This window comes from Magallana gigas, chromosome 10 (genome assembly GCF_963853765.1).
Source record: "Magallana gigas chromosome 10, xbMagGiga1.1, whole genome shotgun sequence".
NCBI lineage: Eukaryota > Metazoa > Mollusca > Bivalvia > Ostreida > Ostreidae > Magallana > Magallana gigas.
Genome location: NC_088862.1, coordinates 17782499 through 17805968, shown reverse-complemented (window position 1 = coordinate 17805968; position 23470 = coordinate 17782499). Strand labels below are relative to the sequence as shown.

General features: G+C 31.7%; 1 protein-coding gene and 1 long non-coding RNA gene across 2 annotated transcripts; both read right to left on the bottom strand.

Moving 5' to 3' along the window:
* Positions 1-878: 878 nt before the first annotated feature.
* LOC136272358 (uncharacterized) lies at positions 879-3164 on the bottom strand. The gene is made up of 2 exons (XR_010710345.1): positions 2996-3164; positions 879-2602 (listed from the first exon to the last, which is right to left on the bottom strand). It is a non-coding gene; the product is annotated as an uncharacterized lncRNA (long non-coding RNA).
* A 1740-nt stretch (positions 3165-4904) lies between these two features.
* Positions 4905-21268, bottom strand: LOC105327187 (protein white). The gene is made up of 20 exons (XM_034452983.2): positions 21188-21268; positions 17765-17850; positions 16866-16942; positions 16220-16384; positions 14613-14661; positions 14190-14379; positions 13614-13679; positions 13109-13207; positions 12384-12550; positions 12057-12128; positions 11482-11584; positions 11175-11255; positions 11037-11056; positions 10123-10228; positions 8831-8968; positions 8319-8411; positions 8171-8228; positions 7845-7922; positions 7572-7677; positions 4905-5025 (listed from the first exon to the last, which is right to left on the bottom strand). Exons 3-20 carry the CDS (start codon positions 16909-16911, stop codon positions 4905-4907), a joined length of 1758 nt encoding a protein of 585 aa, XP_034308874.2. The 5' UTR covers positions 16912-16942; positions 17765-17850; positions 21188-21268.
* Positions 21269-23470: the final 2202 nt, after the last annotated feature.

Genomic DNA, 23470 nt, shown 5'->3' with positions numbered 1-23470 from the left:
CTTAATATTCAATTTGATGAGTACTATTTACATTAGACATTTTTATTACAATCACACAAGACGTAGGAAACGTTTAAGAAAAATTCTTATCAGTGGTTTGAACCCACATTGCAGGTTACAATAGGTAAGGTTGAAATGTGTCACCATACTAACATAAGAGAGAAAAGACGAAGAACAAAAGTAATCGGACTCTTGGCTAGCGAAGATGTGCGTCATTGGGAACGTTCATGTATGATAATGATAATTATGACTATCGAAAAGTTAATCAGAAAGAGAAGTTGAATAAAAATTGAATTTTATGCAGTTATTGTCACTTGATAATTATTACCAGTCTTATCTATTCTTACAAAAATGACAAGCAAATATGTATTTGCCGACTAGCCCAGAATGCATACGGGGGAGCCGGAAGTTTATTTTAAGCTGAACAATACAAAAATGGATCATGTACATATAATGTAAAAAGTCACTGCCTCATCCTTTTTAAACAAATATTTGAACCTTTCATCGACGACGTGACCGGCCAGAAAAAAACAGAAATAAAAAACTATTAAATAGAAAAAATCTCTGGAAACCTGTGTCCCAAACCATGTCAAAGTCGCAAACGCGCGCCGTCTCCAGGGTAGTGCAGGGACTTTGCAACAAAAATATGAAAAATCTAAGCTTCTAAATTATAGTATAATAAAAAATAAAAAAAATTATTTATGAAAATTTGATGCGTCTTTGGCAGAAGACGGGCTAGAACTGATTTCTCGTGCTAATCAAACACCAATCAAACACTCGTCACCACGTGTATTTCATTGGATACAATTTTTTACTCGAATCAACAAGACAATTATTTTCCGCTAATCTCCGTACCGCGGAAAATATTAACTAAAGACACCATCAGCAATTTACTGTAGCTCCCTGAACGTTAATAATAAACAATCAATTTGCTTACACAAAATACTGTATTTTCTTCACTTTACCAGTTCTATTCTCAGCTACAAAAAGATTGTCTTTGCTGTCCACACACAAATCGTATGGATTGCATAAGTCGCAGTTGTCAATGAGACGCAGGAACATTCCCTCTTCATCTATGATGTGGATACAGCAGTTGGCTATTGTAAGGATTCGACCCTGGCTGTCTGTTGTGATGCCAACTGGGTGAAAATAATTTAATTTCTTGGCAGTTGAAGAAAGACCTGTGTAAGTAAACTGGAGTTTCCCTGCCTGATCGACCACTACTACTGAACCAGCCTCCCAATCAGCCACACAAATATCCAGGTTTCTATTCTCACTTATGTATTTTAGGTTACCAGATGAGTAGAGAGGATAACCTTGTTGATTAAGCTGGATGATTTGTCCCTCTTTAGATCCATAGTAACGCACAACTCTTGTTTGATAATCGTCACTGTTCATGATAACCAAGAGGCTATCAGAGGAGGAAACACAGACATTTCGTGGTGTCCAACCTACAAGTCTGATAACTTCAACCATCTGTTTATAGGTGAATACATTCACAGTTCTATTTACATCATCAGTATAAAACAGATATCCACTCTTTGTCACTGCTATGCCCGATGATACATTCACCGACGACTTAGTTTGGATTGATTTCAGTAGCTTTCCTTGAAGGTTGTAGAGTTTCATAATCTTGCTCTTGCCATGAGTCCAAATCGCCTCATCATTAAGGCAAGCCACACTGGATAGAGATGGATATCCTGTGTCTATAGCTGTGAGGATTTGGGGAACATCCATTGTTGGTCGGTCGGAATAATAGGACTTCTGTCTCGAAGATCCCGATATGTAGTTATCTGTTGTGACGTGTGAAAGAAAAACAAACTGCTGAAGGAGTTCGTTTGTGTTTATCCTCTGAAAACATAATTTTTGTAAAGAAACTTTGAGTTTAGGAGGAAATTGTTTGAATTGATCATTTTCAGATTTGTACTCGGATATAAGGCAAACATCATTGGAGTTCAGTAATTTCCTTAGATCGAGAATGCTCTGTGCGAGTTCAAAAATAGTGCGTTTGATTTTATCTTTTTCCTTATTTAATCGAGTCAGTTGTTCGGATTCTATTTGATCAACATCAGATTTTAGTTTCATTATAATATTTTCTACTTCTCTGTGCCATTCTTCTCCCCTTTTGCTAATTTCTGCTGACAACTTTTGAGTGTTTTCACCCAATGCAGCTTTCTGGAGCGAAATACTAGATGCAATCTCTTGATATTTAGGATATATCAATTCATCTAATTCTTGTAAATCATTTCTCAACTTTTCTTTCACCCTTTCAAAGTTTTTTAATATACCAACAGCTCTATGTCCTAGGTGATCACCGGATGAGACACAATGTACACAAATAGGAATGTCGCATTGATCACAGTGGAGTTCACATATTTTTGTGGCATGCTGTGAACATTTAGGATAATTTGGAGTAGATCTCTGTTTGATTGGCAACACTCTGTGTTCTTTAGTTTCATCCAAGAGATGTTCTCCAGCACAAGTTTTACAGAGGTTAATGTCACAGTTTTCACAGTTGTATAGAGGAATAGGTATCTCACAAAGATGACACCTTAACACCTCCTGGGCACTGTATTGAGGATCCATAGAAGCAATAAGGGTTCTAAAAAGAAAAAAAGTTCAGTAATTTAAAAATACACAGCTCCTCTTATAAGGTATACATAATTATTAAATAAAATATAATTGATCAGATTTGGAATCAGTCCAGTATTTAAACCTAGTCAATAGTAGGTTGCATATTAAACAAGAAATAAGATAGATGACCAAAAATATACAGAAATTTAGATTAATTTTAAAGATATTTCCTATATATATAGTGGGACAATAAAGAGTTAAATTGTATATTTGTATTCTATGATTAATATGTAACGAGTAAATAGTGCATTAATTGTATATTTATGTTCGAGTTGTTAGTCAGACTAAATGCAAATATCACATTTTGGTTAACACACGTGTTTATTAACAAAATAGAAAAAAACCTGTAAATAATACTTACAAATCAGGTCACTGCAGAATTTATGAGTTCAACAATGACATTGAGCAAAAACTCTCCTAAATCCAAACCATTTCGTACTATCGCTAAATTATTCTTCCTGGTTGTAATCTTGTTGTATTTCCTTTACTGCGGTCCAGTTCATTACTGTTGCTATCGTATGATTGGTTGAAATAAATGTCAAGGAGATAAATTGATAAATGGGTAAATCTGATATCTACCCGCCTGTATCAACTGTCCATAACATATATTTATACTTATATAGATCCTCGTTAATAAGGAAATGAATTAACAAAACTAGAATATATTTAAATTTTGTGCTATATCTAATTTTGTGAAACTGCTGTTTATCTTATTTTGATACCGGATGTAAGTATAATAATATAAGTTAACAAATAAAGCAAATATTGAATTTATATGTCAAATTATATATCATGTACTTACTCAGTTTTACATGTAGTAGACTGAAGTTTATTTTTCAAAATAGCATAACAAATCTCCGTTTTAAAATTATAGCCTAACAATGCTCCAGACCTACGATAAATGTATCATGTTTGTTTTTCTTAACACTGCAATTTTCTAGTGATTTGGTTTGGTAATTTTTATTACCCTAACAGACAAGTCTAGGGTAGGAAATGGCCACTAAGATAGTTCACCTATTCCACACACAATGGTAATGTTATGAGAATTTTTTAAAAGAAGCAAGCGAGGTTTCTAATTTACAAAAAATTTTAATAATAATAAAATCCGTTTACGACAGTCTATGAATATATATTGATGACTTTTTGTAGCGAATCAGAAAGAAGGTACATTTGAATATTTGACGACTTGTTTTGATGAACAGACTAGCTTCGCACCGAAAGTCCATGCTTTTGCAATTGTTAAAATAGCCCTATTTTTTGTTTTACAAAATGTTGCAGTCAGTTCCAATTATATACAAAAACTACTACATATGTTGTGGTAAGCATAAGGTTAAGACCGTATATGAATAAATAATTGTATATACATATTTACTTTCTTATTTTGAAAATGAAGTTGATTTATTTTTATGTTATGTTTAAAAAAAATAGAAAGAACACATTACACCCTCTGTGTCGTCGTTTAAATAATAATGTGTTTTTATGCTTCTTTATAACCAATTTCTTTAAGGTTCGTATAACACTGGACACAGTTGCATGGTTTTACCCTAACTTGCCTTTAAACACCAATGCACAATTTAATTTCCACAATATAGTAAAGAAAAAACAAACTGCTTATATTCTTTCAAATATATGATTTAATGTTTTAAAAGAACACAACATGTATTCAAAAAAATCATTAATCATGTCGTTATTTTGGCTTTGATAAACAAAATGATAAAAGAAAGTAGTCTAAAGGCAATCGTTAGCGATGCTAGACATATCCAATCCAATGGTACGTTGTCCTGAAAAAGAACAATTCTTGTTTAGAAATTTCTACGAAATAATTAAGATATATGGTAATTTATTTTAAAGTACAATATAATGAAATATAATATATTATATTATAAATGTAGTATAATATAATACAATTCATAAGTGAATGAATATATTACATGATTGAACCTACCTTGCTATAACCTAAGCTTTCTATGACTAGATTTCCATTTGAAAGACATGTTGAATTGCCGTTGCACCCTAAAAATGTACACACGTTTGTTTATGATATAAATATTATTAAATTATACAGAAATAGTACAACTGAAAGTAATGTAACTAACAAGAATTTTCTTTAAAACTTTACTTGATACCATATTCAAGTATTTTAAAAAATTAAACTTTACCTTTGTATTCAAGAAAAAATGTGTATGTTGTTATCTTTAAACCTAGGTAACATATATTATAATTATTACAAAAAGTAGTAAGTTCGGTTAAAAAAACGAATGGTAAATTGATCATATGACTAACAACAAACCTATTTGGTTAACATTGGCCCACTGATTATGAATCATCAACTCATTGCTGTACATAAACCAAGACGAGTATTTTAACCACAAGAAATACACAGGCACGGTTCTGAAATTAAAAAAAATATTCGTGAGAAAAACTACTAAAAATGACACCACTACAAGTATGCATACATGTATGCATATGGTGAACATTTGTAAAAATCGCAGATAACCTGCCTGCATGGTTATCTTTAATTTAAACACTGGGACCAGAAAGATATTTAACAACATCGATCGTGCAGTTTAATCAATTTTCCTATGAACAATTATATATAAAATACACGAGTCTTTCTATAATAATTGCTTTTTTCTTTGTGCTTGAACGGTGAACAGTTGGTGACAACTGAATAGGGTAAAACTAGTTTTCAAAAGGTTTTTTTTCTTCCTTTTTTCGACACAGTCTACACATTCCTAATTATTGCAAATGAATACACCGGTATTACAATGATTTCATGAAGCTTTCTTCATTTTAATTTATATTCAGTCGATTCGCATACTTTAAAGAAATTTCGTCAATCTTTCTGTAATTTTAAACTCAACTTTGTTGAACTTTTTTTATATATTGGTGACTTGTATCATTTAATTGTCAAGCTTGATTTGTCTAAGATTTAGTTGTTCAAATTAATTGCTATCACAAAGTACAATAATACTTATTTAATGAAATCGGTTTCTGCTAATAAAGAATGGCTATGTCTTGTTTACCAGTCTTGATTTGAACCATTCTGTTTCACATAAAAAATCTTATTAAAGACAAATGACACATTTAAGATGTGCAGCTGTGGTGTTTAATCATTCTTATTTAGTACAGACAACACAAGTAAGGTATCTTTCATTCTGATACGGTGGACAGACTAATGACCTACACACTGCTTTTACTGGGTAAAACATTTTCCCGTTTTCATCCTGTCGCCCTCCAGTCAAGGTGTCAGGATGCTCGTCTGGGATGCGGCTGCATTAGCATAATGTCCTGCCACAAGGTCCCCTTTGTACTGCATGCTCCAGCCACCGTAGCAAGATGATTTACCAGGAATCATCATAACGCTAGACTGTACCGAGCTTCGACAAACGCTGCAAGGAAGGTCATCCCCGTTGTGGTAGCCAAACTCAGTCGAGTCGTATTCTGATCCATACGTAAATGCATTGCCCGACGAAAACTTTGTAGTGAGATCTGGATCTCGTGGAAGGCAAATAAATTCTGCCGCGGCTCCACTGTGGTCCTTCAAAGAGCCCCCAGCGAACCCTGAATAAACTAATTCAGTGTTGTGTCCAGGGCATACTGTTCGTCCCCATCGTATGAATATTACACCTGCATTGCTATTCGTTAACATAGCCGAGAGGTTGGTGTATTTTGCTGACAGATCCGTGAGTTTTCTGGACTGATCACTGTATTTGGTGGATATTTCGATGTATTTAGTCGACAATTCGGTGTATTTGACGGACTGATCAGTGTATTTAGTGTTCAGATCGTTGTATTTGGCAGTCAAATTGGACACTACATCCTCCATCCTTCTCTCAAGCGCATGAACCTGGGACTGAACTAGAGCGGGGTCGTTCAGTAAAATCCTTTTCTCTGCAATTGCGTGTGTAAAGAATAGTAATAGAAAAATCCAGACCGCCATTATTGTCACTTGGTTTAACATATATACGCGATACTGTTAGCTGTTATATGTTTGTAATCTTCACACGGAAATAAACAACTAAAGTGCAAAGGAACGCTATATTTGGTCTGCTTATCAATCAAGCCTTAACAAATGTTCTCATTTTGATATTTATGGGTTATCATTATGGAACATGCAGTCAAAGGATATTCGCATTGAATGACTTAATATTCTGCTTTAGTAAGAATATGATATTTTGGTAGATTTTGTCGATTTCAAACTCTTAGAAAATTGTTTTCACGGATTTATACTAGTATAACGTTTTTGTAATAACAGCATAGTTCCACCTCTTACTTGGCTTTTCTGAGAACAATATTACACAATTGCAGGTCACCTTTCAAAAAGGGAATTAAAGGAGATATGACAAAATCTACTCGACTTCCCCTTTCATAAATTAGTGTTCAAGCAAAATTTAATATATATACGTGCGCTGTTACATAGTAGTATGATTAAACTTTTTTCGATGATTAGAATATATAGCTGTAAAATTCATGAAACTGATTTTATTACTTTCTTTTCATGTTTGAAAGTTTTAATTTCAATAACAAGGAATTTAGCATAAGCATTATAACTACAATATATGTATGCATTTTTGTGCATTACAGAATACATGTAAATAGCCATGCAAATAACGTTAAATTCTAAAACTTTAGATGCTTCAGCAGTTTTTTTTTAATTTAATTAATCGGACCTATTAATCTAAAGGGAGCATTTCAAAGAAAAATTCGCGAGATTTCCCTCAAATTTGAAAGATATCTAAATATTTATGCGCTGCTTTTTATGTGAGGACCAAGTGAATATATGAATTAAAGTAATTTTAATATGAGTAGAGACTTTGGTAGAAAACTTACCGGGGTAGATGCAATGTTGAACAATTATTTTGTAACAAATATTTCATTTTGATCAAATTTTACTTTTCGATTCTTAGACATGGGTCCATTATGGGTGCCAATACCTGTTATTTAAAAAGAATCCTCCATTCATCATGAGCGGCATTAGTAACAATGGCGCCAAAGCAAGAGCTGCAGTTATGGAAGGTGCTCCCGCAGAAATGACGTAACCTTGTTTTAAAAAAGAAGAAATCAAAGCATATTGTTTGATTACACACACATTTAGGTTAGTTGCTTTGTAATTTTCAAAACTATTTTATCACAATAATAACTATAAAATGGACATTACTATTTTGTTGAAAAGTTGAAAACTACAGGGACCCTTATATAGTATTTACCAAATCCTGCTGCAGCATTGGCAACCAGAACCGCTATACCAATTGCTGTCCAAAACTCTACATTGTCATACACCAAACCTAAAGAGGTATGATTATGAATAAAAACTAATCAAACATATCAATTTAAGGATTGGCTGCTAAAAAATTCTAAATATATTATTGGTATATTTTTAGAAGTCATTCAAAGTATACAGGTAGTTATTTTATTATAATAATTTTTTTGGTGGGGGGAGGGAGGGGTGGGGCGGGGTGGTGGTTCATTCTTTATGTTAAAATTGTGAAATTCAAAGAGTAAACATGGAAATAACAAACATACAGACACATACCACTCATCCAGTACAATATGGTCATGAAAATAGCTGGGTTGATGACGTGAATAGGAATCTGCAAGCAAAGATTGATTTGTTAGGGACATTACATATGATATTATCCTTTCCATCGCATTTTTCAAGATTTTAGTCAACAAACACTTACCTCAACAATGATTTTGGAAAGATAATATATATCTACTCTGTATAATTTACTTCCATACTCTCTCACAAAAATTGGGACTTCACTAGGGAAAACCTTTTAATTAAATTAAAAGTCAAAATATCAAATGAAATGTGAATGCTATCAACAGGACTACCTCTCATTTTTGTGTTTCAATATTTAGGGCAAATGCATTATGTTTTATATATTAAAGTTTCACAAAAGGAAAATATTCGTTGAAAATTGATAGATTGACGATATCCTGAGGATTACATATGCTAGAGAAAGAACAGTGAAAATAATATCAATTGCCATAATTAATTAAATATATGTTTTCTGTGGTCCCAACACTTAAAATAAAGTCTTTTGTGTTTGGTTTTTTAAAACTTTTATTAAGAGTCAACTGAACACGGTAAACATATTAGGCACAGCTGATGAGGACTGATGTGTACATTATTATAAAAAAAAAATATCGGTCAATCAAGTTAAAATCCGCATAATGTACATGTACTTACGTTTAGAATGGGAAAGATGCTATCTAGACTTAACGATACTATAGCAAAGAATATACAGCCGTTAAGATTCATGACGTCATCCTGTGTGTAATGGTTGTCCGTCTTTAAGTAGAACAATCCAAGGATAACAGCAAACAACTAAAGAAAACAAAATAATTAGCTTATTTAGGTTCATGTTATATGGTAAATGAATGTGAAACACAGTTAGCCTCTAATTGTTGGCTCTCATACATAAATAATTGATTAACAATTTAGGTTTTGGATATATATGGAACTGTAAAGAACAATTTAATGAACATATATTCCTACACGAAGTGAAGCAGAGGTTGACCGACATGTTTATACAAGAAGGACATGGCTACTTTGAAAATTCTCCCAAATGTATAATGTATAAGCACTTGTGTAATAATTTTGAAGTACAAGAATATCTAACAAAACCAATACCAACTGTACATGTTCAATTTATAAGTAAATACCGTTTATCCTCTCATCAACTCGAGATTGAGCGTGGCAGATTTTATAATATCCATAGAAATGAGAGAGTTTGTAAACTATGTCCACTATCACAGATTGAAGATGAGTTTCATTTTATTTTAATCTGTCCATTTTATAAGGAAATAAGAAAGTTGTATGTAAAAAATATTATTATGAAAAGCCTTCTGTTTTTAAACTTATTCAATTACTTTCAACAAAGATTATCAAAGAGTTGTGCAATTTGGGAAAATACCTATATAAATGCTCAAAATTACAATTAGTTTTTGTCTTGATAATATACTCTTCATTATCCTGTTTACTTCTGTCATGTACATTTTGCAGACTGCTATGTGCACACACAGTCTAATACAAGATTATGAGGGTCTTTCTTTTTTTTGTTTTTGTTTTTTAAAAATGTTTTCATACGTTTGTTCACTTATGTATATATGTTAAACCTATGAATCGTATGGTTCTTGGTAATAAACAATTTTAATACAATACAATACCTAACTAATATTGTAGAGTAGATGTCACACTTGGGAAATTTTCTTTCAAAGCATCTGTCACGGAGAACAATTTTTTCTTAGGAGACAATCTAACACTATGTTAAATAAAACATTTTTTTTTATTGCAGAAATAATTTCCACCAACATGAGAACCACTTAATAGATAATAGTACAATATGCATTTTTTACTCGAACCAATGCAACAGATAACGTCCATTTCCTCCCATACCTTGATCGGCGTACTGTTTTATCAAATTAGAAAAATTCAATCAATTTGATTGACTGGGAGTTTCAAATTTTGAAATAACATACCACTGCTTGAATAAGTTTGATTATAAAAAGGTTGGGATTGCGAAGGTTTGTGATCCAACTTCTCCATAAAAGATAGCGAAACTGTTTAAGACAAGGCGCTTGGTATCTAAAATATAGAAAAAATAACCCTGCAAACTAAGAAACAAAATAAAATCCAGCTCACTTTAATATCATTTTTAGAAAATCTACGGCCTTCATTTAAATAAGACATCCAGTCTTCATTTTTCCCGAGTCACAGTCTTGCCAAAAAGGCATATTATATGAAAATGTTTACATCCTACATGTATTATTTCACAAGTGGGTCTGCGTCTTTATTAGCGTCGAAGGGTCTCCATTTTGCAGTAATTTGATTCTATGCATTTCTATAAACCAAACACCCTCAAACTGGGTACTTATGGATTAGTTAATAGAGACCTAGCTGGTGACAATGAATATTTGTTGTATCCTCAAAACAGTTGATTCCCAAATTTTGCCATTTCTTTTCCTTAGAAGATTGTTTTAACATGTATATCAAAATAAATTCGAATAATTCTCTCTTATTTTAGCCTTTCTTGAAACAAAGGGATACAACTTTGACTAAACTAAATTCATAATATCTTTTTATTCCTAATTAGATCGATTTGGTAAACTTGAAACTTTTACCAAATTCCCTTTTGCATCATTTTCTTATCCCTAACAATCTTTATAAACAATTCTTGAATTATTTACACGTAGGTTTGTTTCCTCACTTATAATTTAACATGTTTTAGCCACACATAATTTCTTCTAACCAAGGTAAGGTATTTGTAAAAACAAGGAATTAAATTGGCTAATGTACCCGAACAAGATTATGAAGAAACGGAAACCACAGCAACAGAAAAATATTTATTAGAAAATTAGAGATAAGATTATAAAGTGTCATTAAATTATCTTACCTCGGAAGCAATTCTTGTTGCTGAAAAAGTAATTTATGCATGAAATGGAATTGTACTTACATCGGTAAGTTAAGGTGGTAATATCAAATTTAATTGGTATTGCAAGTGCTTTCAAATAAAAAAATAACACATTCTTACATTTAAAGGTGATGAGGAAGTATAAGAGCCATTCTCATATTTTTCTTTCATCTGTTTATTTTCAAACTCCCAACACAATCTCTATAATGAACAAACACAAGCATCTATATATAAGGACATTACAGGGAATTTGTTTGTGTAATTATGCAATTCAAGAAATAAGTGTCTCCAATGCAAGCAAAAAATTAATGTAAATTTTTAACAGCAATGTTATTAAATTTTACCTTTTTTTTAAATAAAAAAAAAACGTATTTTGCATCATAATGATTTCTTTATTCGTAATTTGCTTGGATTTTAATAATCTAACCTTGATTTTTTTGCGACATGCCTGTTCTTGTCCAGGAATCATTGCCAGTGTTAGAATGAAGTGATCTGCAGGATTGTAATTGATTGGACATGGATAACCTTGGCTACAGACAAATAAAAACTCAGATTCAGCGTTTTGATAAGGATAAAGCAAACAAATTTAATCAATATCTTAATATGCAAATTTATTATTTTTTTTTTTTATCTTTTAGCAATTTTTCAGCAAAATTGTATTTATAAATGAAACATTTAAATAGAGATTAATAAGGGTCAATATTGGTAAATTCTTAGTTTTTCCAAGGTTCGTGGAAATATAAATTTATAAATTTGTTTATTGTTTATATTAAACTGAAACTGTGCAAAGTGATGAGTTTGTAATAAGTGAATGAGAGATTTCCAGGGGATGCACGTAAATTGAGCCACAACGAAATGTAATCAGAATGAAAATGACACTAATTTACGTCAACAACATTAATTTTATCGTATTTAGTATATTTGGTTATCTGTAATAATATTGATATTCTGAGATGATATTGTAGCATATAGAAAGAAAATAACTTCCACGGATAGATTTACCTCTTAAAAAAATCTAATGCATACATCGTATAGCCGGTAAATACACAATTTCCCTCAGCCAGAAGATATATTCTATTGAATGAAAACAAGAAATGTACATGTATATTTATTTTCATGTAACAGGCAAATGCTCATTAGGTACTATGGTAGTAAAAAAAATTCTATCGCATTTCTATCGTTAGCTTTATGAAACCGTTAAAAGTGTTTCGATCCTCACCGAATATTTGAAATTTACGAACAAAACTTATTTTGAAAACACATGAAAAGTGTCTCATGCAATTTCAAAACATTATATATTTTTATGACACCTTTCTTTTGTCTACATACTCGTCAAAGAGAGCAAACACTTCTGACGATGGTTGATGAATTGTACAGAGAACTGTGTGACCTTTATGCACCAGCATTTTCAAGCACTGTATGACGCTTGATGCCATGAAGGAATCCAGACCAGAAGTAGGCTCATCACAAAACATCAGAGGTGGATTCATCAGGAGCTTAAATAGTAATACGGTTTGGGTAAGCTTTGATCCTGTTAGAATAAAACGTTTGCTTTTTTATTCCAATGAATTCTTTTTACTGTAGACAACATGCCTTGAGAACAAAATTCTTTTTACTTAGATATATCAAAGTAAATATAAGACGTCAGGGGACAGAGAATAGTCCAATCCACGCTTTGAAAAAGTTGTTTTCCTTTACGGGGTCAACCCAAAGGTCATAAGGGGGAAACAACTTTTTCCTTTTTTATCCTACCAAATATTTGGGCGTCCTCTGATAAAATCTCTTTGAATTAAATTTATTTCTTCGATGTGTGGGTTGCCCCATCCTGGGGCAATCAAACTACACAAGGAAACGGAATCTTATTGCCAAATGACAAAGTTACAAACTTCTATACTAAAAAGGCTATTGTGAGAAACCTAAGGGGTTTTCCCCAAAGATGGCGGCCAAGGGACACAACTTTTGTAAAGTTTGGATTGGTCTATAGAAATATATATAAGATGTAATTGCATGCAAAGGAATTAATAATGAAAATAAGAGAGAAATTGTCGGTCTACCTCAGAGGCAAATGACAGACGTTTTCTTTCCCCTCCTGAAATTCTTTGATTTGAGTATGGTCGATCAATAACAGAATCAGCGCATTTGGACAGCCCGAGCTATGAACAATGAGAATTACGAAATGAAATCTATAATATTTGCATTACATACGAATATTAGAATCCTTTTACATGTACTGTACATACAAGACAGATAATCGGATATGCTAAAAAAGCGGGGGAAATTTTACTAATTTACAAGTTTACTTATATTTCTTGCATTAAATATAGTATGTAGAGACCCAAGCCATATATCGACTGCAGTTTAACGTTTCGTCAAATCATTCTTTCCGTAAATTAAGAAAGACAATGTAAGAATTAAGGACACGTATCTAGATGCTTAATTGGTCTTTCTATTCACATTCAAATAAATGCATGGAACATGCAAAGTATGTTCTACGAGTATATTCGTTGAACACTTAGTAACTAAGTATACTCTTTAGTATTAGATGTGGAACGTTTTTACCTCCATCATAACTTGATCGACTTTTCTTTCTCTTGTCCTGCTATCCATGTTCATTTGCAATGAAGCCTGCATTTGATAAAAAAAAAAAACAATTCGGTGATAAAGAAAAGTATACTCAACTGTCAATGATGATGACGATAATGCTAAAGTGGGGATTTAAACTCAAAAAAAAAATATACAGAAATTTGAACAAAATTTAATTGTATAGTCAATCCAATATGCTTTTTGAAGTCAGTCATTTTTATCAAATTGAGTTTTAATGTTACCTACCAGCAAACTATATGGTCAATATCATGTTTACAGAATAATGTGAGAGAATATTCTTCATATTATAAGCAAGTGTGGATTATTCTTAGCATTTTGTCCTGCAATGTTTTCAACACCCTTTTGTAAATTATGTATGATGATAGAAATCAACACCTCAGTGCAGCATTTTGATAACTTTTTACCTTTTCATATCTTGAAAGGGAAACATATTTGAAAAAGATACTTTCCAATAAGCACAGACAAAACAAGATGAAAGATCTTTTATTCATAATTGTGATATTGGTTTTTTGCAGAGAAAGATCCTTGTACCTTGAATAGAAGGTGTTCTCTAACAGTCATTGTTCCTAGGAAAAGATCTTCTTGTTGTAGGTAGGCAGATACGTCGTTCATTTGGTCCCTGTTCACAACTTTGTCATTAATTTTTATATCTCCAGAAACGGCCAGAGATCGAATATTGCGGAAAGTTAGGACATTAATTAGGGACGTTTTCCCAGCACCGCTAAAAAGTAAACAAACGTAACAAAATTTTTAAGTATTTAGAAGAAATAAATCAATAAAAAATTATGTATATTTCTCTCTCCAATTTTGAGATAATCTAGTTATAAAAAGATAAACTACAAGCAAAATATAAGGGGGAAGCTAATACAGCTTTAACACAAAATGACAAGGAAATAGAAATATACCCATCTCTTATAACAAAAAAGGTTTTAAAGTGGGTATAACTACATGTACCTTGCTCCCATAATTGCTACCAATCGTCCTGGCCTCACATTACCACTAACTGTAAAACATGATATATCATTTCTGATTCAAACATATTTGTCAAGAAGTCCAGGAAAGTCTTCTCCACAATCAATCATTTCAACTAGTTGTTTCAATTTAGATAATAAAAATTATTGCAAATGCTTGTTGCTATATATGCAAATTTACTTTATTTTATTAGGCTGATTGAAGATGAACGTATATACGAAGATATATTGCCAACTTTATTAATATTTTTTGTAGTTATACATATTACGATTTAATATTGCTGATTTCTGTAATTGAGATATGTGCAGAAATATGCATTAATGTTATATGATATCAATACTATGGCGTGGACTTCATAGTTGTATAATTAGTCTTACAAAATATATGGCATACTTAAAAACAGATATATGGTTGGGTCAAATTTTATACAGATTATATTCTGGTAATTACCAAAGAGATATTTATTTTGCATTCATTGTAAATTAAGTATGTTGAATCGCAGTATTTTGAGACATAAATTTTTTTTTGTTACAAGAATTCAAAAGCTATAGGAAAAGGCCAAAAGTATGTTTAGTGTCAGCTTAATTATGGTTCCATTGTGCAAGTCTTTTTTAGAACATCAATTTACTATATTTTAGGGTTGTCTCACTGAAATTCAAAATTACATGTATTTACCCAAAAACCGAATGTTGTAAAAGGGACTTGGACACGATTTAAGATCAAAAATTTTATTTTTAATTTTTATCTACAAAATGGTTAACTGGTGCATTTTAAATGATTGACCAAAATTTGAATGTTAATGTCAATTTACAAGCGAGATACAGAGGAAGGTAAGAATTGGTTGTTATGTTAACAAAGCTCGAGCCTTATAGTTGTTACAAAAAATGTAGAAAATTACCAAAATGACATGTAAAAAACAAATCAAACTAATTCAATATCTTCATAAATACTATTATCAACAAAAGAAAGATACATTTGATTGAAACTTACACCAATACAACTAATATGTAATAATTTAATTCTGGTTGTAACGCGCTTTCTGATTGGCTAAAAAATTATTTTATATCGTTGTTGAATGTTGCCTACGTCATAGTACGACTAACGTCAAAAACGTATCAATACGCCTGACGTTACGTTTGAATTGTGTACAATGTTACGTCATTTTAAAGGTCAAATGACCGTTTTTATCTACAATGAAGAGTAAAAAAAATTAAATTATAAGCAGTGAATTCAATATTTATCAGTTTTATACGATATAAAATGGTTTGAAACAGTAAACGCTTTTTTATTAACCGCTTCGCGGTTTATAAAGCGTAAACTGCCCCAAACCATTTTATATCGTATAAAACAAATAAATATTGACGTCATTCCTTTAAAAAATGACAATATTGAGCTTTGTTTACAAAATAAAGAAATATGAACACTGTATCTTCCTTATAATTTGATTTTCAAATTTTGACATAGCATTATAAACTTTTATATTTATCAGTATATTGAAAATGGAAAAATAAAATTTGAAATTTTAAGTCAATCGTGTCCAAATCCCTTTAATATATAGAGTACAACATTTACATATATAATATGCTCACCATTTTTAAGAATAGTTTTGCTGCAAGCTACTTTTCTCGTTCTGCATATAGTACTTTTTGATGTAGTTACTGTGATGTTATGCCATGACAATGTCACCTGTTGCCATTTCGGAATACAGGTACTTTGAGTTTGTTTTCTGTTCTTACTGTCTTGACTGGCGCTATCTGTATAAAATATTAATAAATGTTGTCATGTAACATTTGTAAGATTCAAATGATTGAACGAAAAAAAGAGAAGGAATGTAATATTTCTATATATTATTTCTATCAATAACATTTATTTGTGTAAGGATTGATTTTATAAATAATTTAAGAATAATTTATCATTTACGATACTAGTATTCTTTCTAAAATCCAAAGTAAATTAAAAATATGCCGATTTCACAAGATGTTATTTCTAATTCAAATAGAAAATTTATTATTTAAGTTATAATAATTACCGGATAATTATCTTCTGATGCCATGATTACTTTATTCTGCATAAACTATCAAACTGAGAGAAATTCTATAAATATACTAGTATTAAAAATTTCTTTTTCATATTCATCTTAATTACCTTTTAATCATTTGCACCCCTGCTATTACACTTATAGTCATCGATCGCGAATCGTTCGATTCAACTTGTAATTTAAGTTATATTACATACCATGTTCCTCTGCTTCATAAGTTAAATTATTGTGATATCCTGCCATGTTTCAACAGCAACGTGCTTCAAAAGTCAACCTAATTGAGAAAAAGATCTTTTGTATCACTACCATTATACCAAAACAAAGCGATGGCTGCTGGCAGTTAACCATGTATGAATTAAAGTATCTTTGTTATGTACTATAGCAAATCGTTCTTCTCGTTTATTAAACTCTGCTTCATAAGTTAAATTATTGTGATATCCTGCCATGTTTCAACAGCAACGTGCTTCAAAAGTCAACCTAATTGAGAAAAAGATCTTTTGTATCACTACCATTATACCAAAACAAAGCGATGGCTGCTGGCAGTTAACCATGTATGAATTAAAGTATCTTTGTTATGTACTATAGCAAATCGTTCTTCTCGTTTATTAAACTCTGCTTCATAAGTTAAATTATTGTGATATCCTGCCATGTTTCAACAGCAACGTGCTTCAAAAGTCAACCTAATTGAGAAAAAGATCTTTTGTATCACTACCATTATACCAAAACAAAGCGATGGCTGCTGGCAGTTAACCATGTATGAATTAAAGTATCTTTGTTATGTACTATAGCAAATCGTTCTTCTCGTTTATTAAACTCTGCTTCATAAGTTAAATTATTGTGATATCCTGCCATGTTTCAACAGCAACGTGCTTCAAAAGTCAACCTAATTGAGAAAAAGATCTTTTGTATCACTACCATTATACCAAAACAAAGCGATGGCTGCTGGCAGTTAACCATGTATGAATTAAAGTATCTTTGTTATGTACTATAGCAAATCGTTCTTCTCGTATCCTCTCTATTGATTATAAAATTGATATAAGCACTCATTTGTGAATGGGTATTCACACATTTGTGAATAGGTATGACGTAATCATACCTGAGTGATGATGATTATATAATCATTCTAAACTCCTCATGCACAAGGTATATTTGAAAAACACGTCAAGAGCGAGTCCATTGAATCTGTAAATACAGTACACACTCAGGTAGTTAAGCCCTTATTAAACTTTGAGATCCGGTCAACTGTGAACTGTGTCGCTGAACTGGACGTAGACGAAGTTACAGAATGGCATACCCAGGGTTAAATGACACGTGTGAAGACCTTTTAACTAACATAAAGTTGACAATGACTGACTTTTTTAATCATGTAGGTCAGGCTAAACTTCTGGCCGTGTTAGCGAAAGGTTAAACTGTTATATTTGACTGCAATACTTAAAAACAAGAAATAAATCCTTAATGGTCAATGACCTAATTGTTCTTAAGGTTTTATATATTAATTTCCCCCACATCAATAAAAATGCGTTACACCAATAGATTAGCATGATACTCATTTCAAAGGCAAATATTTGCTGTAAATTCATCAATGTATTTTACTATATATCATCCTTTCATTGTATTATATTAGTACTTTAATACTGTATAATTCATTAGGAATTTGCTTATTCTAAGTAAGAAAAAAGCTTCAGTATTGAATAAAAACAGGAAAATTTACAACATTAATTATTTCATTCATTGAATTGAACAGCAATTGACATGTAATATAATTTTAGGAAATGAAGCTTTTTACTGGTTTTATTTCTTAAAGCATATATACAATCATATTTTTGTCAACATCAAAAATCTTAAAAGTAAAGCTTACATGTATACATGAAGAATATAATCTTTGAAAACAACTAAACCAATGAAAGTAAAGGTATAAAATAGACTAAACCTTGGGGCAATATATTTAACATATATCATACAATTTGAACGTACAGTATGTGTCGAAAATTCTTATATACGTTTGTTTTCGCAACAAGAGAGCTATTTTGCCCTGACTATAGACAGTGATCTAAGTGTGAAACGTTTTAACTATATTTTAAGTTTCATACATGTACCCTTGTATTCCCCTTAACAGCTGATTTTTTTTCTGGTTGCTCTTCGTTTGCCTGTCTGTCTGTCTGTCTGTAAACTTCTACAGTTTGATATACAATTATACCATTGAGCTTCTTACAACCAAACATCATTATTTAATGAATTCAATTAGGAGTGATAACCTTTCTTATTCTAAAAATAAACTTTAAGTTATTTCATACAAAAATATTGTTCAATTTGAAAATGTTAAAACAGTGATTAAATTTAATATTTTTTTCATCGATATTTATATATTAAGCTGTCCGATTCCACTTAAACCATAAAAAAGGAAAGATATAATTATTCTACAAAGCAACATTCAAAACACGTTCATGTATTTTCTAATATCAAACTTTTAACTGTATGTATAGCCGCTCTTTGCTTTTTCATTATCTTAATAACACTTCGATTGTCACATTTATTAATTGTATGGAAATTATGTCTATTTAGTAATATCTATGCTATTTCAGGATGCTTTCATATTAGCTATCTCAGGATGATTTCATATTAGTTATCTCATGTTGCTTTCATATTAGTTATCTCATGTTGCTTTCATATTAGTTATCTCAGGATGCTTTCTTATTAGTTATCTCAGGATGCTTTCATATAAAGTATATAAATCTAGAAAGTTGTTTTTTTTTGGGAAAAATGCTGTTTTTAACGATCCCTTCTATATTTCGTAACTGAAAAAAATTATGCTAATATTGGTATTTGTCCACTTATGCGTCAAAAGAAAAAACAACTAATTGATCACTCAAATGATAAAATACAATTAAATAAGGCACTATTAAAAAACCTTATCAAGGTATGATGTGTAAAAATTTGGTTGAAGTTGCAGTTGGTCCCAGTTGTTTCAGAGAAAAAAGTTCCTGTATATATAAATTGACGTGAAGATTAAGAAGCCAACATATAACATTTGGATAACAAATGCTTTTCATAGGTAAGGGCATTTATGGCCACCTCAAATTAAATAGTTAAATTACTTATTCTACACATTTTTATCTTGAGAAATGTCTTGGAATCAATGTGCATCGTGGCAGATTCATTAGAGAAATGGATTTTTGCCCTACCAAAATAAAAATTTGCTACCCTGTTACTTAAACCACTTTACATTTGGCCCAAGGATCATGTAGCTGTTACAGACTTTTAGAATTGAAGTATTTTAACACAGCAATTATGCTTAATCATGTTGAGAAATACCCGATTTTCCACTATTTTGTTGATACCCCCGGTATCTATACTTTTCTTGGCGATCTATGATGTATATACAGAACCGATCAGACCCAACCTAACAGAAAATAAACCCCTGGGTTTACTTTCTGGGTTTACTCTGGGTTTATTCCGGGTTTACTAGAATGGAGCCAGAGTAAACCCAAAGTAAACACAAAGTAAACCCAGAGTAAACCCAGTCAGAAGTATACCCCTGAAAACAGACGCTAACTGTGTATTCGGAATATACAAGGGGCAGGAATAACAGGCAGTAGGATGCTAAGATACTGGTAAAAGAAGGGTCTGCTTTACACTTCAGTGCCTACAGTTGACCTCAAAAGCAATTTCCAAGTAAATCCAAAGTTAACCCCGAGTATATCCAAAGTAAACCCCGAGTGGACCCAAATATTCAAAAAGTAAACCCATATATACCCAAAGTAAACCCCAAAAGTAAACTCGGGGTTTACTCTGGTGTTAGGTTGGGTCTGATCGGTACTGTTAGTATTAAGTGGTCCTTCATGATCCTGGGCACAAAAGAATACCATTCTAAAAATTTACCTCTTTTGCGGAATACATGTACATGTATGATCTTTACCAACCTATATTATACGTGTAAATACACAAGCCATGCAGCGAAAAAATCGATTGCAATGAACATCTACAAGTTGAAGAAGCCATTTTACGTTGTAAATAACATAGCATGATGATGATTGTTTTTTTAAATCAAAATTAAAACAATCACATTGCATCTGAATCTTTTTAACTGAAACTATACACCAAAGTAATTTGTATTCATGTTGTCTTATTCGAAATCCACATTTAAAACAATGCTTGCATGATCATTTTTATCAATTTATACGCCTATTTGTTTACCAATGTAACGACAATTAAATATTAAGAGTGACAAAGTTATTTTAGTTTCCTTAAAACAAGGCTCTGAAGATGAACGGCTGTCTCACACTCAAAATATTTATATAACAGTCGCCAAACTGTATATAATGCTACTCACGCCATTAGATTATTCGCAAGTGTTAAATGGAAATACTGAAGAAAGTAGCAGGAAATCAATAATAGCCAAACCAAACATAAAATCTGCATTTATGTTATTTGCCTTCAAATTATTCAGATAACTTCAAAAATTATTACAGAGGAGGAAGAGCAAGCTTCTCTTCAGATTATCATGCATATGTACACTTACCTGAAATAAACATTAACGATACAAGCCTCTCATGAAGCATGCTGTGCCAATCCGCTGTACATGATCGATAATGGACATGTAGCCGCTAAAGGATAATATAATCTGGGAAATTTTTTATATGCCGCCCCTTAAAAAAGGGGCGTTGTCTTAACAGTGTTTAATCATAGTTAACTTCGTTGGAAAACATGGTAACAAGAGACAGGGGCTCTTTTATATTGTTTTAGAGTTCGAGATGCCACGAGGGCATCCTGAGTGGATTAACATGTCTGCCTGGTCCTTAGCGATGTGATTTCAACTTACTTACCTGAATGCCATTATATATCCCAGAGTCTAAATTGGTGTGGCCTAACGTTTCGCGGTAGAACTTTGGGTCTGTTTTTACCAATATGTCTAAGCTTCGTAGTACACAGAAAACAGTTATGTATAGTCCACTTCTATATTCAAGATACATGTACCTACTTTAATTTGCACAGACTATTCATGATTTTGCCGTTGTAATTAACTTAAAATAAATCTCCAAATGATTGTAAGAAATTGAAAAAAGAACACTGTTACAGTAAATAAATAATCTAGGGATTATTCAAAATAGATGGTTTCCCACCATGCAGTAAATAAACATAAAAAAAAACAAACGAGTCCTGTGGTATTTTAAGTAACATTATTTTTTAAAAATCAAATGAAAAAAATGGGTTTCTTATTCAGAGTCACAATCTTGTGTAAAAGTTGGCTAAGTTAAAACTGCCAAGAGACAGTGGAGTTTAAATTTCTTTTTATTATTTATTTTTAGTTGGGTTTAGGTTATTGTGAGGTTCTTTGTTTAAAGCAGCCATGACATAAATTTTTCTTCCACAATAAAATATGGTTTCTATGGGGGCATATTTCTGCCCCCTCTATGCAATTATGACTACATGCGACTTATGTGAACATGCGTCTTATGCATAAGTGAATGCAACTTATAAGTTGCATGTCAACATATTTATGCATGTCGACTTAAATAAGTAGCATGTGAACCTAACTAAGTTACATGTTGACATAAATGAGTAACATGTGACCATAACTAAGTTGCATGTCGACAAAAATAGCATTTAGCATCTTGGATGTCACATGTGGGCGATATTTGAGATTTTTTTGAGATTTTTTATAATTCTTATCTGATTTTATGTCAACATATTTATCTTGCATGTCGACAAATTTGATAGAAAAATAACTTGTACAAAAGGGGCAGAGATATACCACCATAATAATTATGTTGCATGTTGACATAATGTTCTAGCATGTTGACATAGTTTATTTTGAACTAAGGGGGGCAGAAATATGCCAACATAAGTTTCAATAACCAAAAAATATATAACAAATTTAAGATCATTTGGAAAACCGTGCTTCTAAGCGTTTTTTCCCCCCAAAATTGTTAAGTTTTATCATAAACCTGATTAGACTGCATTGCTTTCTATTAGAGGAAAAAAACCAGCATAATAGAAAGTAATCAAATCTTTAACCTTTACTACATGTACTTTATATATGCAGTGAACAAGAAAACGTCTTACCCTTGGTGAGATGATTTTTAATTTGTATTTTTCAGCAAATTTAAAACAGATGGTTAGGATTTCGTTTATGTGACGGACCGTATAGTCATGCGTCGCTGTGTAGCCCCATAATCACTTGTCTTTTTAAATGTACAAACAACGCACTTGCTGCTTTATCAATATTATCCAAATATTAAGTCAGGCAAATCTGTTCTCATCGATGGAGTTTAATATTTTTTCATAATTGTGGAGTTTTATTGCTCTTTAGCACCTTTGGTATCACTATACTCTATTGATACAAATATAGAATGCTACATCATTCAAATTCCGAACGAGAGAGGGTGAGTTGGCGGCTCTATCATATTACATAAAACCACGGTGTAGTTCAGGTTTAAAAATACGTACATTTATGCCACATTTGCAGAATTTTAATTTATTTCTTCCTATAACTGCAAGTCAGAAACTAAACATTATTGATGGTGTATGTGCAAACTATTTCACCTTTTGGCGTTCAGTTTTATTCAAAAAGTCAATCGTCCGTAACTTTTTTGTTTTTTTATTTGACGAACTGTTAGTGCATCTTTCATGATAAGTGCATCATAAAACTCCACCGATGCATAGAAATGTTTAATCATCGATGCTTAAAGTGCAAATAAGGTAGCATAGTGCACCTGCCGATATCAAGTACATTCCAGACCTGAAGATTTTACTTCAAAAGAACTTCGTCGTTCACAGAGAATACGTATAGTCCCCTTCTATG